Source organism: Centropristis striata, chromosome 19 (genome assembly GCF_030273125.1).
Source record: "Centropristis striata isolate RG_2023a ecotype Rhode Island chromosome 19, C.striata_1.0, whole genome shotgun sequence".
Lineage (NCBI taxonomy): Eukaryota > Metazoa > Chordata > Actinopteri > Perciformes > Serranidae > Centropristis > Centropristis striata.
In genome coordinates this window covers 23,177,430-23,193,670 of record NC_081535.1, presented here as the reverse complement: position 1 = coordinate 23,193,670, position 16,241 = coordinate 23,177,430, and the positions used below count along the sequence as shown (strand labels likewise).

General features: G+C 37.2%; 1 protein-coding gene across 2 annotated transcripts; it reads right to left on the bottom strand.

The window, feature by feature from the left end:
* Positions 1–44: 44 nt before the first annotated feature.
* On the bottom strand, positions 45–15,699 carry srek1 (splicing regulatory glutamine/lysine-rich protein 1). 2 transcript variants are annotated; one of them, XM_059357585.1, is made up of 11 exons: positions 15,360–15,694; positions 15,087–15,220; positions 12,993–13,108; positions 11,393–11,539; positions 10,386–10,564; positions 9,526–9,656; positions 9,317–9,431; positions 9,119–9,223; positions 8,427–8,498; positions 7,503–7,617; positions 45–4,548 (listed from the first exon to the last, which is right to left on the bottom strand). In XM_059357585.1, the coding sequence occupies exons 1-11, from the start codon at positions 15,485–15,487 to the stop codon at positions 4,381–4,383; spliced, it is 1,410 nt and encodes a 469-aa protein (XP_059213568.1). In that variant the 5' UTR covers positions 15,488–15,694; the 3' UTR covers positions 45–4,380. The 2 variants fall into 2 exon arrangements, with proteins under 2 accessions (XP_059213568.1, XP_059213569.1); XM_059357586.1 differs by lacking the exon at positions 45–4,548 and having other exon boundaries at positions 7,554–7,615; positions 15,360–15,699.
* Between the last annotated feature and the right edge of the window lie 542 nt (positions 15,700–16,241).

The following is a 16,241-nucleotide window of genomic DNA, read 5'->3' as shown; positions in this document are numbered from 1 at the left end:
GACCCAAAACAGGAAACCTGCTAGGGCACAAAAGCAGAAATATCTGAATGAAAAGTTTCTTTATTGAGTGTTTTTTGGAAACAGATCAGATGTATCGTTAGTTTCAAACTGAGGAGGACCACAAACACACACCCAAGCTCTTCAAAAAAAGTGTTACCAAAGCTTTTACATCAAGTCCCGAATAAGTGCCCAATCCCCCCAGGAGTCAAACCACGAATAGTTTACAGCCTTTACCAAACACATAGTGGATACATGGATATAAAAAATAAAATTCTTTACATACTGTTAGTGTTGGAAATGCTTTTTTTTTTTTTTACTAAACTTTGTCACAAGCTCACCACTTCAAACTGAAGCTTTGTGTACGTAAAAGAAAAGCAGGAAAAAACATACAATCAAATCAAGTTTTGCAAAAAGCCATCGAGGTGGAATTTAAGTCTCCTGTTTAAAGTAAAGCTTTAAAAAATATAACAAGCTTTCCTCAAAACTTAAACACAGATCCCAGTTTGCAGAAATATTTTTGACACAATCACGATACTGCAAACTGAAACCGCAACACCGAAAAATGACAAATATTTAAATAAAAGACAAATCCACAGAAGTCCCATTAACGTTCCATCTACTCACTCTACTCTACTTAATTACTAAAGACAATACTTAAATAGAGTAATGAGTAAGTAATGAGATATAAATCTCATTAATTTTAGCTATTTAACATCCTAAACAATAAATCCAGGTTGCATCTGTCAATAAGTCTCCATTTTTTTATTAGAATATTCTGTACAATCTGAGTCTAGGCACTTTTTGACCCTTCTGTGCTTGCAGTTGACCTGACATCGAGACCGCTGGTTGCATCTCACTTTGTTGAGCAATATGAGCCGACAGACATTTTGCACACCACCATCATTGTTGTTTTTACAGTATAGGCTTGTTTCGAATCTATAAAACCGTAAATATATATATATATATATATATATATATATATATATTTTTTTTTTTTATCTCACAGCATTACACCAATAACAAGAAAAGGAAGATGATACATTGTTGCAACCAATCAGAAGTATAAAAAAACAAAGAAATGTACAACCACGAAAAACAGAAAATAAAACCCATGTATTGACCAAATGAGAAATGGATCTTAAAAAAAAAAAATATATATATATATACATATATATATATATATTAGTGTTACACGTAAACATAAACAGTATAATACCATTCTGCTTTATCATCACAGCACTTCAAGTCTTAAAATTAACAGTGTTTATTTTGCAGGACGTCCAAGTTGACAGAGAGAAATGGTGCAGAACAGAGAACTTGTTCATATCACTGTTTAACACCACACAAAAGGGCAAATGAGCATTTTTACCTCAGCCAAGGAGGTTTTTCAGCAGGAGAATGGAAAAACTACAGGCAGGATTTTCATGAAACCTATTGGAAGGTTCAGGGTAGGAAGAATACAATATATTTTGGAGCAGATATGAATAAAAGGGCAGATACACTAAGTATTTTTACACTTTTATTAACACTGCAACATAGGGCATTTGTGCTACATTCATGTGATGTTGGGAAAATCGGAAAAATAGGCTTCAGATTGGGAAAATTTAAAAGAACACCACCTCAAATTGGAACAGTGTGAGATAGGGCAAGCCTTGTTTGTTTTTTTACTGTTTTAATTTTATCCAAACACTAAGAGGGGCTGTTATGTTCTGACACCTAGAAGAAATGTGTAAATATGAAATGAACCATTAGTTTCACTCTTACGCATGCAAAAATTGGGAAGTTGCTGTCAGAGGCACACCAAGCCAGAGCAGCAGAATAAAGAGGAAAAACCATACACAAGCTGTCAAAAAATGTCAAAGAGAAGAACATTTCGACTAAAAGTATCAGTATTATAGTATTTAACCAATAAAGCGGTAAGAGCTTTGTTTTGATTAGTGGTTCTGTGGCTTTTTGGTGTGCCTGAAGTAGAATCTCATGTGAAACAGCCTTAAAAACAAAATTTTGCTGCTCAGAATTCAGTCAGTTACATCTGAAACTGTAGTTACTTTACCCTCAAGAGGCAGACAGAAGCATCTGTGTGGACAGATAGACATTACGAACAAACTATAACGATTCTTAAAACATTAACCTGTTCGATAACTATGAGCTGTAGCTCTATATTGATTTATAAATACACATTTTTTAGGTTGGGTGAGATTCAGGGACTCCAGTAACAGATCTTTCCTCGCTTTGCAGTTTTATACAGGTATGGGTGACGAGATGTTAGGTATGAGGTGGATTTGCATAGTTCTGGTAGAAAGCATGTCCTAGTTGTTATTCAAACTATTTGGAGCCATGTTTAAACTGATGTAGTTTAGATTGTAAGACAGCCTCAGACATGCAAAATTGAAAAAAGGAGGCTGTTAAAATGTCAACAAATTGTATTAAGCTGCCTGAAGAAGTGTAACAAACTTGAAATGCGTTGCAGTCTAGATTAGCCTTTTTTTCTTTTGATGCCCGCATTTGTGCACATACTGAGCAGATTAAATGTCTTCACTTCTTTTGCACCCTTACTCTTGTTTGCTCCTTTTTGTTTCACCGACTCATTTGGGAATCCAACTTGTTTAGCATACAGAAACAATTAAAACTCTTTGCTGCTCTAATCTCACAAATAAATTATGCATAATATATGATACAGCTTATCCCTGTCCCTGTAGATTGTTGCTGCATATTGCTTTTTGCAATATGAAGATAAAACATTTCTTAGGAGAATGCATACATACTACAGTAGTATAAACACTGATGATTTTATGACATATTTACACTCTATTTTGTTTTTTATGGGCAAAAAATGTTGACAGTACCCATTATCTGGTACTTTTCTTGGTACCACCTTGATTGAGGTTGCATGTGTGCTGAACTGATACTAGAAGGTGGAGTTAAAATACTGCAGAGCACCGATTGGTCAAAGAGAATTGTAGTCAGTAGTGTGACATCCTGCACAAAATTGCACAAACATTTTTAAATAGCCAAGCTACATTCAATAGTATATACAGATTTTTTTTTAAATTGCAGCCTGCAAAACTATGCTGTACATTTGAAAATTCCACACACACTGAAGGTGTACTGAATAGTGGTACAAAAATAGTGACTCAAGCCGAGCAGAGCAGTGGAAACATATAAGAGGCATTAAAAGGCTTTTTGGACTATTAAAGTGTGTGGTCAGGATGTCACTGCAGGATGGAGGGCGAAATGAGGATTTTTTTTCATCAGGTAATATCCATGTGTCAGAGGAAAAAGCTACAATTAAAATCTGGATTCAAATATTCTGCTTTTCCTGTTGTCTCTGCTACGAGATTATGAGGAGTTTTAAAAGCTTTGAAGCTGCTTCAGTGCCTGCACATTAATCTTCCCCGTCTCTGCTGGGGTGGGATGATTTTTAGGATCTATACAGAAAGACTAAGGGTGCTTTCACACCTGAGATGTATGGTTTGTTTAAAATGAACTCTGGTGCGTTTTGTCGGATAGTCTGTTTGGTTTTTGCTGGTGTGAACGCTTAAACTCTGGTACAGACCATAGAACCTCTAAAAAAAATATATATATATATCACGGTCTCTATTTGCTTCCAAGTGCACCAGAGTTAATTTTGCTGAAGGTGACAACACAGTGTGAACCAAAGGAAGGAAGTGAACCAAAACACAGTGCATTCTGGGTTGAATCTGGGCGGAAATTTGAGAGTCAATATCAGACAAACAGGGTTGAAAAATGACTCGTGGACAGACGTGGTCTAATGAAGACATTAAAAGTCAGACGATCACACAAAAACAACAAAGTCTTCAAATTATTTAGCGATAGATGGATTCAATTGCACAGCAGATCAATGCTGCAAAAAAGTGAAAAAACTCCAAGAAAACATTAAAGTCTGCGAAAAAGTTCCAGCTCTTTCCCTGACATATTCTGTCCAATAGAAAAAGAATGTCAGACTATATATGTGAAAGCGACCCAACAAAAGAAATTAACTCACACCAACTACTGTGTGTAGGTGGACACAATATCAGCTGTAAAATATTATGCAATTTAACAGAACAACCTTGTGTTTGGGAAGCTTCTACTTGCACCTGTGCACCTTCTGCATGATAAAATCTTCATCTTTCCTACTAAAAACAGGACAGATGGGACGATCTCTGCTGAACCGAGTGCTCACTTGCCCTTTAAGTGGGATTCTGAAAATGAGCTGAATTACAGGATGCATGTGTTGCTGAGAATGTGCTGTAAAAATCAGGTTGTACGACGGGAGATGATGATGATGATGATGATGATGACGCTGTTGTGAGTGGTGATCTGGTGTATGTGAGCGTATACACATGCGATTGATTAGTTTACATGGTGCTGTAATAGTCACTTGGAGTTGTCTGCACCCACAGATGCGTACTCGTCACTGTGGGACTTGTAGCTGCCGTTATGCTGGGCGCAGGGTGATGACATCATGTCCTCACTGAGTGCGACTGAGCCTTCTCGGTCACTTTCATAGTCCTCCTTTTCTTCTCTGTCGTAGTCCCTTTCCACCTGAAAGTTATAATGAAACCTGGTCAGCCAAAAGCTACTTAATTAGTTGTTTATGAAACAAAACAATGGCCGGCAGATGCATTTTCACTGTCTGTCTATTAATAGAAGATCCAGCCATCTAGTATCTGTAAATAATATTCTGTGAGGTCATGTAAATTGAAATTGGTCTCATCTTTTTCCATGTTCAGGGCTACCTGCCATGTTATCACTAGAGCCTGAAAGATATACAGTTGACAGATATTATCGGCCAATATTGCTCTATACGTTGTTTGATATGTACCGTTATGGAAACTTTAGTAACACTTTATATTAAGGTACACGTATTCAACATTAATTAGCATGGGAATTAGTACCTTATTGGCTCTTTATTAGTCATTATTAAGTCTTTCTATGAAGACTACATCTATAGTGCATTATGAGCGCATTCATAGTGAATTATAATGCTCATTATAATCAATCATAATGCATTATGACTGCACTCATAAACACATATAAAGCTTCATGATGCACTATATCAACAGTTATAAATATAGCTTATAATGACTTATAAATCCAAGTGTCTTATGAGTGCTCTTGACTGGTTATAAACTACAGGCTGACTGATGAGGCTTATAATACATTACAACTACTCATACCCCTCTATACACACACCTCAACAATCAATTGTTATAAGGACTCATAGGATGCCATAAGTATAAATAATGACTTATGATGCAGCATAGCTTCTTTTAAATGCATGAAAATGTGTTACACTTTACTTAATGCCAACAATGAAACATCATGATTAGCTATACTGCATTATAGATGTGTCTATATGAACCTCACTTTACCTAAAGCATACATTGATCATTTATTTATACTTATGGCATCATATGATTGATTATAATGAGCATTATAATTCACTATGAATGCGCTCATAATGCACTATAGATGTAGTCTTCATAGAAAGTGTTACCGTACTGATTAATGCCTTATTCTGCAGGGCCTTATTATACAACCAGTAAGCCATTAACTAAGAGTTTTCCCTCAGTAACCTCAGAATTATTGCTTATTAGTAGTAAGTAAGGAAGTTGTTGTATATGAGTTATGATCTTAATATGCTTTATAAAATGGGTTTTATAAGGTGGTAGTTATGTAGGAACAGACCATATAAGTGTTATTAGGGGAGAATAATTATTCTTGTGGTACTACCACCTTATAAAGTCCATACAAAGCAAAGACATGACATAATTTTCTACATCAAAGCTTCTATTTAGGTTTTCAAATGTCAAAACATCATCACACTAACAAAAACAATCCTCAAACAAAAACTTTAAAAAATTAATTGGGTTCAAGTATTTAAGTCTCTTTTCTTTTGACAAAATCAACTTTCTTTAATAAATATAATTCATCAGTTTCCTGTGAATACAGGTACAAGCCTCTCTTTGTGTTATTTATAAATTGTTCTTGAAAGGCTAAATGCCAAAAAATATGTGTTTAAGATGAATGTTTTGTTAGATAAAAACCTTCTGTGATTTTTTGAAATAATTACAATCCATTTACATCCAATACAGTATAACAGTATTACTATTAGTATTAGTGTAGCTAAATCTTTATGTGCAACTGTGCAGAAGTACTGGGTTAATAAACAAAAGCTGCACCGCATTCAAATGTTAAATTAAAAGTCAGATGTCAGCATTATGAATGAAGCTTGAGGCTTTGAACTACTCTGCACAGCCCTAGCTATAAACTTAGTACTAGACCTGGAACAAAGACAGATAAATACATTATCAATCCCACTGAGAAATAGCACTGTTCAACATTGACATTTGACACTGTCAAAACATGCAAGAATCACAAAACACAAGGACACTCTAAACTAAAACTTCAAATAATAGTGAATTAACACTGAAAAACTAGGACCATTCTCTACATATCTCTATTTACACACACACACACACACACACACACAATGATAGTGCCTAGTAATGGTCGGTATTCAACTTGACTTCTGTATTCTCGTGGGCATGAAGTTCCTGCTTTTTCTTATCTCAGCTCCACATTGAACTCTTTTAACTGCCTACAAGTCAAGTCTCATGTTTTACCTGAAAGACTCACATTTCAAGGCTTTTCTTCATCATCCGTGATGTGAAAATATCACATTTCCACTCAGTCGAGGAAATAGAAAGGGGTGCGTCAGAGCAATAGCTCTGTCAGCCAAAGAGTCATCCATCACTCTGTTTCTATAATAAAGTTGATTTCTAATAGTGTTTATCCTGTCGTACTGTCATTCTAAGTTGTGGTGTTCATAGATGCATGACGAAGATGCTTCTATGGATGTTTTAATCGTTTTTCTTTAGCTGTAGCAGCTTTTCTGCAATGAGGATATGGAAATAAAGCCTGCATGGGGAGATTGTTTGTTATTAAGAAAATATTTTGGGTGGAGTATCACTTAAGTGAACTGTGAACACAACAAACATGTACAGACTCTGTAGCGCAACTCTGAAAACTGGTATTAGGTTTATTGTGGTTACTGAAGGGAGCATTTTCTCAGCTATCGTTTGTCGAACAAATGGTCTGATTGTTATCGACGGCAGAGATGGATGAATGTGATAAGTCTAAAATGTTTCATCTTTTACATAACGGCTATCGCCTTTGTGTGATCTTGTTGTAAACTTTACAAAGTAGGTCGGTGTTCACACAGTTTGATGCCTGAGAGTGAAAAGATTCACCAAAGAAACAAGGTTACTGGTGGTGGGGTCTGCTGAGGACAGGAAGCAGATCTGCAGACATGCAGTGGGACATTTTTCCATCTCACACCTGAGAAGTCTTTTAGTGCGACAAAGCTCGGCTCATCAAACTATCAGTCAGTGTGACGGCTTTATCTGCCCACTCGATGGCGAGCAAATGATCCGCAGTATCTGCATGGTGAGTGCTGACTCACAGATTTGTCCCTAATGTGTGAGACTTATTACCTTCATTGGCTTGGACTTGCTCTTTATCCGGTCCTCGTCCTTGCGGCTCCTCTTCCTGGATGTGGAACAGTCCCTTCTGTCCCTGCTGCGCTCCCTCTTCTTGTCTTTCTTACCTCTGGAAGAAGCCAAAACAAACAAATAAACAAAAGGAAAGACATAGAGGACATGGGAAAAGCAGTTGGACAAATGTAAAAGAGACTTAAAATGACCAATGATTTAGAGGGATTTATTTGGAATATGATATTGGCAATTATGTTTTTCTTAGAGTCTAATTACCTGAAACAAAAAATAATTTTGTTTTTTACATCACCTGGTGGTTCCCTCCTGTTATAAGTCATTTCATTTCTCGAAAAGCTATATATTTTTCAATACAGCATGTTTTCTGTTAATTCAATAAATAAATAATCTATATGAATTAACCCCATGGTAAAGCCTTTATTTGTATACACTTGTGTGTATTAGGTACTTAAGTGAAGTAAGTAGACACTGTAAGTGAAGTACTGAGTATTTTATTTTTAGTATTTTCTCAGTTTTAAGTGAAATTAAAGAAAAAAAAAAGTAATATTTAAAGCTATACAGTGACTAATGTAATGTAATATAATATAATGTGCAATGTACAAACAAAACAGCAAGCTACAAAATTAAATTCCCTCAAAATATTTCACATCAGATTTATTGTGAAAATAAAATATAAGTTAGTATGTGCTTGTTATTATCAATTTCAATGCGCAATTTAATCCCAATACAATTCCATTGTATTTTTTGTATTTTAATTCCAAGTTTATTAATTATTATTTGAATCACCTGAAGGCCACTGTAGAGTCCGCCAAACCATGAGCTGCCACTGAATCCTGCACACTGCACCTTTAAGAGCATCTTGAACATCTCTTAACAGTTTGAGAGGATGACAAGTGATAAATTTACCTTTTTGGCGAGGGTGATCTGGCTTTCCTCCGAGGGCTCCGCGACGGATCCTTACTCCTCTTCCTGTGGCCCCTGAGAACAACACAATTACTGGGTTATGTACTTTAAGTGGAGAGTGAGAAATGTGGCAATGCCTATATCAAAGCTTTATAAGATAATAGGATATCTTTTTCCCCATGGAGCCAAATTCAGGCACCTACTAGACTAATAAAGTACCTGATAACCTCTAGTGCAATAAGCAGAGAAAAACCTTTACATGACCTTTCAAGGACCTATAATAACATTTCCATTACCAAGTGAATGCTCATCTGGAAAACAATGCCACAAAATAAGAATGTTGGAAAGATGCAACAGAAAAACAAACAAACGTGATAGCAAACGTAAAAAGTAATGCATTGACTCATATTAAAGCTAAGTTAAGATATGTCAACAGTGACAGGAAATAAAGTCCATGACTCCTTCAAAACTTCAATGGATTTAACTAATTCCATGACATTTCCGGGTTTTCCGGGAAACCCTGGATAACAGTGTTGCACTACAGAAGGACAGATTTTGTTTTGCCGATTATACATTATGTGATTTAGTTTATAACTACAGGGCTGAAATATCTTAAAATAATTACTATTTTGGACTTGTTTCAAAGTAAAATCAGTCACTTTGAGAGAATGCCTTGTGTCATTTTTCCAACATACCTTGATCGACTGCGACTGTGTCTCCTGTCTCTGGAGCGAGAGCGCCTCCTGTTGGCGCTTCGGGCATTGTGGGAGTCGTTTCTTGGCCAAGACTTTGCTGCCGGTCTGCTCCAACAAGATGAGGAAAAAAGTCACTCACTGGACTCAATCATGCAGTTTGACCAAAGCAAGTTAAAGCTCTGAGTACGAGTTGGGCACCTGTGTTTCGAGCGTGACCTTTTCCTGTGCGACTTTGAGTGTGAGCGGGAACGTGAGCGTGTGCGGGACCGACGTAACCTTCTGGACCGACTGGAGGAGCGTTTCTTTATGTCCGCTACAGGGAGAACAGCAGGCTCAACATCAGAACTACTTCATTTAATCTATTACGATGAAAAAAAACTTGATCCATGCAGTAAAGTAAAACCTACCGGGTTCGATGGCAGCAGCGATGGTGCACTGGGCTTCCCTCACCCGCTTCATCACACTTTCTAGCTCTTTAGCAGCAGCCTGTGGCGTCATCTCTGGGGGTTTTACTATGGCGTTATTGGAATGATTTACCCTGCAGCAGATAAAATAAAATCACTTGACACAAACCACTAAACGGGTATTTGGTTGTTTGTTATGATCCACGTAATTTTTAACACTGGGCCTCATTCACCAAACAAGTATATTTCTTCTTATGCAATTGTCACCAATGTTTGTCAACAGAATTTATGAATCTAGAATCTTGTAAACTTGTTTTGTCTGTGTGTGTGTGTGTGTGTGTGTGTGTATTTTTTCTATTCATGACTGATGCTACTTTTTATGACAGCTCATTTGCCGTTCACTTTCTCAGACGTACCTCTTCTTCAAAACTTTTGAAAAATGTTTACATTTGGAGTCTAGTGCTCCACTCTCTTGGTACTTTTTTGGGGCATTCTTGACATAATTCTCCCAACTTTTGCTTTTAATTTCCTAGTGAGCATGTGGCCCTGAAGTCACAAACTCTTTTATTGGCAATAACAATGCATTTACCTGCTAATTAAGTTCAAATGGCACACACTTTGAACTGACAAGGATATGGGATTCATCATTATAAGAACACAGGCACTAACAGTCCTGCAGTTTAAGTGCACCTTCATTAATCTGATGTAGATTTTTCTGAAGAAAATAAATTAAGATATTGGTTAATGAGGCCCATTCAGAGTAAATAAATTATGCATTTCTTGATTTACAATGTTGATGCTATACTACTGCTCTGCTCTGTAGGATGATCAGAAGAAAAAACAATTAAAAAAATAATGCGCACTTCAGCGGTCTGTCTCCGAACATGATTCCATTGAAGGTCAGGGCTCGAGCAACAGACTCCTGCTCGACAAACTCTACGAAGGCAAATCGCGTCGGCTGAGTCTCATCTCCGGCCATTCGCACAAACTTTACATCTCCCACCTGCTTGAAGAACTCCAACAGCTGATCTGCAGTGGTGGTCTGTGGGAAGAAAGATGAATTACAATGAAAGACAACATTCTTGCAGTAATTCATTCTAATTGTCCAGTAAAACAGCAATTAAACACCATAAGTTGCATTTCTATAACCAGAATAACTGAAAAAAAAGTTCATATGTACATGCATTTACACGGAGCACAGTGCTCCATCAAGACATTTCCACTGATTAATGGCTTATAGTACATATCTTACTGCATGTTATAGCCCTTGGATGCTGTCTTTATCTTTTCTAGTGATGAAGCACTTGGCTCTGTGCATTATTAGTGGTGGTCTGAAATAAAGCATGTTGCACTGCAACATGAATGAGGGACATGATTGCTTGAAAATTTAAAAAAAGATGGTTTCTACTTAAGTTTTGACATCTGTAGTGAGACGCTGCAGATGTTTTATCAGTCTGTGGTGGTAGTGTGTTGTTTTATGCTGCAGTCTGCTGGGGAGGCAGCATTAGACACAGAGATGCAAGGTGGTTGGACAGACTGGTCTAAAGAGCTGGTTCTGTGGTTGGAGCCAGGTTGGACACACTGGAGGAGGTGGTGGAGAGATGACCTGTTAAGATGTTCCAGGCCATCCTGAAATACCCAGATCATCCGCTACACAAAACCTTTATGGACCAAAAAACAGCAGTGGACGGCTCCTCTCTCTCTGTTGCAGGACAAAGAGATTCAAAAGATCCTTCGCTCCTACAGCCATCAGGCTGTCTCATTCGACAAGAGCTAACAGACTACCGGTAACTAAATTTCCCCTCGGGGATAAATAAAGTAATTTTGAAAGATATTTTTCTTATTGTAAGTAGATTTGACATTTTATTACCTGTGAGTTCAAGTTGCCGACGTAGACCGTCCTCCTGATCTCATCGACTTTTGAGGGATCCACATTTCCCATGAGGGGGGGCTGGTTGTGTGCTGATGCTGTGGGGTCCAGAGCAGCTGAAATCCGATTCACGATGGGAAGATTCAGCTGCAGGTGTGACACAAACACACAGGTTTTGGTTACATGGCAAACAGACAAGTTGAGATAAGTGAACGATACTGGAGCTCGTTTCATTGCAACAGCCTCATGCCAGAATATTTCATAATCTTATCTTAACTTTCTCTTACTTAATAATTTTCAAACTCAAGATCGCTTCCAAGTAATGAAATATACAATTTATTGGTGAAAAACTGCACAACTCAAAATTTAAATGAATGAAATTGATGATTTTGCAAGCTCTTCGAAATCACTTGTACACTTAAGAACAAATCTGTTCGTACTAGTGATTCTTGTCAGTCATGAGGGATTCCTCATTTGATACAAAGCTTCAAATGTCACCAGTGACTTACAGTTATGAAGATTTTTCAAAATAACTGTGAAATATGGTGACACACACTAGAGAGATAAGAAGTATGATAACATCTCGTCTTGATACCAAGTGATAAGCTTTTTTATTTTATTTTAATAGCATTATTCCATCACATCTCATTGTGAGTGAAATGAAATGACACATAAATATCAACCATGAAGATAAAATATAACTTCAGTGACAACGAGCCTAAACTGCACCAATAAGATAGACAGGCTATATTGAGGTTTTGTGACTGCAAAATGTTTGTTTATGCATGCTTTGTGGATACTGCATTTGTTTACTGTCTTAATGTAACATACTGCACATAACCAGCTACATTTAATCAAGCACTTCTGATCAAAAGCATTACTTAGGATTAAATGAGAAGGAATATTTTCCTTAAAATACAGGATTAAAATAATTCTAATAATATACTTTTATTATGCACATATGAGACTACAACTAATAAAATGAGAGAAGTTTTGTGGTGCTTTGAGAGGTCTTGAAGGGTTGTGTTTAGTTTTGCAAGTCACAAGATGTCAATGTGTTTGCTGGGTTTTATGGCTGGACGATATATCGATATAAATGATATATTTATATATTTCTAAATGTGATATGGAATTAGACCATATCGCATATATTGATATATTCAAATTTGCACTGTGATCCTTGCTGCAGGCTAGCTGTGGCTTTTTTAAAGATTTTTTAAAATGTATTTAAATGTGCACTTTATGGAGCTTTGATTTTTTTAAAAAAGGTATTCCTGTTGTTATACAGTATGTTCACTTAAATAAACGGTTTCAATAAAACTAATGAGACAGCTCATACTTGGATTGGACTTTGACTGAACATTTGCTCTCACTTTGTGAAAAAATACTGGGATATATATCGTATATATCGATATTCAGCCTAAATATATCGGGATATGACTTTTGGTCCATATCGTCCAGCCCTACTGGGTTTTGAGCCCAAAAGCTTTGAATTCTTTTTTCGGCACAATAGAAAGAAATCCCCCAAAACTTCAAATGACTTTAATTCGCCCATCCCTAAAGATGTGAACACACGAGAAGCCAAAGGATGCTGCCTCACATTCTGAAGTGGAGCTGGAGTGGGAATTGGCAGCAGTCCCCCACCAGGAATCACACTGGGCACCGGGGCGGCAGGTGCCAAAAGTGACAAGGCCTTGGCCTCTTCTGGGATTTTGCCTGCAGGACAGAAGCAAATATTAGTGAAGGCAATAGAGGGAGTCTTCTCTCTGTCTCCTCTATGTCTGCACAATTAGCCCACTGTATTCTAGAAAGAAAGAGAGCATACACTTCCCCAAACAACCTACAAGTCTTCTACTGTCTACTACTGGAGACCGAGCATCCTTACTTTGCTTTTGTTAAATTAGTCAAGCTCAATTATCATTTTCAATGAAAATCTTAACTTCTTTTCAAAAAACAAAAGATTTTTTTTGTCCTTGGTCTCTTTTCATAGATCAAAAAAAGAAAAGAAAAACACAATGCAGAGAATGAGTCAACACTTTGATGCATGGGTCACCTGTACTGGAAACATATTGAACCATACGATATCAAGCATGGGCGCTTTTCCGTGGGGCGATCGTTTCGCAGTGTTGGAAAGGTGTGCAACACAAGACAACCCCAATGGCTGCATCACTAATAGCACACAGGACATCAGATACAGAAAAGAACAACAATTTTAAGAACTGTAGGAAATGTTAGCCAAGACTTAGCTATAAAAAACAACCAATTAGGATTTTTTTTCTCTCATTCCACTCTGGATTAAAAACTGCTGCTTTCATAGCTGTAGAAAAGAGCTACGTTAAGAAACCAAATAACTACAAATTCAGTTCATTATAGCTGGAAAGCCCTGAGTGTGAATTACAAAATATATTTCAACGACGCAAAGCATTAATGCATGTGTCACGAAGTTAAAAGAGAAAATGATGTTGAATGGAGAGTGACTGTGCTATTATTTAACACTAAACATCCATAGCAGAGCTGTAATGAAGTAATGTGAGGAAAAAAACCTTTTACTACAGCACAGGTGATAGTTACAAAATTCTACTGGGTCTCACTTTTATAATGTCTAGCCCCTCACTATGTCAACAGGAGTAGGTGACAAGAGAGTAAAGTGTTAGTGATCCTCCTAGCATCCCATGTGTGATACACATCCCACCGGTATGCCGTAGCAACCTGGACAGAATTCAATCACACACAAGCTGCAGCTGTAGCAGAAAGAGAGAGGGGGTGGGGGTTGGACAATAATCAAAACAACAAACCAAAATAACAAATATAAACACAAAGCTAGAGATAAGCAATACTGTAGTTTTCTAGATAGAGACAGTAGAGAGTGGACAACATGGGAAAGTATGAAAGGAAACAAACCAAAAGAAAAAATAAATAAATAAAAAGAGACAAGGTGTCCATCTTGGAAGGTTCAGCGGGCTATTCTCCTGGTCACATTCCCCCTTGAAGGCTGCGTTGGCCCGATCGGGGATAGTGGCTTGGAAAACAATGCCTGACTCAGGCTAGTGTAGTGTAACAGCTGGGCCAGTCTAGTCATCTGATATGCACACATAATCACACAGAAAAAACATACAAAACCAAATTAATAAACTCAGTAGCCATCTAGCACCAAGTCACGTGGACAAAAAGCATCAAGTTAGAGGTGATATCATTTCTTTTTTGTACACAACAGTGGCACCAAAAAGGGGGAGGGAATTTTAAAGAAAAGGAGAAGCAAAAATGGAAGAGAGAGAAAGGGGATAAGTTAGCTGTGATGCCATGATGGGACTTATTTTCCATGAAACATTATGTCTTACAAATACACTTGTTCCAGACAATCCAGTGTTTACAGTGAGGTAAATAATGCAGCTTCAAAAACATTCATGTGAACTGAGGACACCACCTTGTGAGAGCAAACTGAAACCCTAAAGCTAGGCTCTTAAAAAATATATATATCTAGGGTTTTATAGAAGTGATACAACCAGTCACCTGTCTCAAAAAGTGGCTAAAATCAGAAATACCCAGTGGCACAACTTGCCAATTTCCCATGTGAATTAAAAACAAAACAACCAAAACAACAACACTGTTGGGTTCAAGGGGGAGGAGGCCAAGTCCACTGAGACAACTCAGATATTTAATTTTTATACCTTTAAACGAAACGGGTTGCACTCACCTTCCGCACATGGCACTACTATGAGAGCTCTGTCAATAAAAACAGTATTGGTGAGATGTTGCGCCACACCAACACTGGAGGGGTCTCGGTACTTTATATAGCACACTTTGGACGAGAAAGACAGAGGGGCATTGCTGTGAGGGAAAGGAGAAGCATAAAAATACCATTTAGTTATTTATTACATCTTAATTTGCATGTTTTCGAGAACCGCAAAAAAAGGCCGCAAATCCGCGGTGTTGCCTAGCTCGCCATGCCGCGGTAGGTTGCACTTACTCGGGCGGATAGAGCCGCAGCTCCTCGATGTCTCCCAAGAACCCGAACAGGGTGCGCATCTGCTCGCTGCTCACGGCCGAGGACAAGTTGGTTACCTGGACGACGGCGGTCCCTGGTATCCCGCTCATTGTGCAAAACTGATAAAACAATATTTAAAGAATTTAATTTACAATATTTATTTCTGTCTCGATGCAGTTACATCCAGCGAGAGGTTCTGGCTTCTTCTTGATAATTTAACAGGGGTTGACAATATACTATAAGGTGCTCTACCGCCCCCTGTTGAGTTGGACGGCACATTACCACCCCGGGCCACTTCCATTTCTATAGCAAAATCAGGGGAAAATGAATAGAAAAACAACAAATATTTATTATAAATAAAAAAACAAATGATCCAGACACAAAAACGCAAATAAATAAATAAATAAATAAATAAATAAAATACATAAAATATAATAAAAAATAAATAGGCAGGCGCAAAATAGACAATAGATAATAAACCATCAATTGTTCCAATTACGGAACAGAATGCATGTAAGTATTGACCCTATGAGTAGAGCACCAACATTTTTTTTTTGCTGATTTAAAAAAAAAAAAAACTTGAACTGCAAATGTAGTTTATTTGGTTATCATTCTAAATACTCCATTTCTTTATATTTTGTTATCTTTGAAGAACACTGTATAATTTTAATCAGTAGTATAAATAAAATGTGGCCATCTATTTATTATACTTTCAAGATTTACGAAGTTTTCCAATAGGATACATTAAGAGAAAAATAAAATATAGGCTATTTATCAAGTTGGTACCTTCCAACTTGATAAATAGCTACAGCAGGCAAATGTTTTAACTCAATCAGCGATTCCTGAGGTCATCAGAAAAGTCTT

Bases quoted from the DNA above. Each gene is read 5' to 3' on its own strand.
- srek1 (XM_059357585.1), bottom strand. From the start codon at position 15,487: ATGAGCGGGATACCAGGGACCGCCGTCGTCCAGGTAACCAACTTGTCC. The intron at 10,565-11,392 runs GTAATAAAATGT...TTCTTCCCACAG, and splicing joins TCGGCAACTTGAACTCACAG to ACCACCACTGCAGATCAGCT. The intron at 8,499-9,118 runs GTATGTTGGAAA...TGTTGTTCTCAG, and splicing joins CACAGTCGCAGTCGATCAAG to GGGCCACAGGAAGAGGAGTA.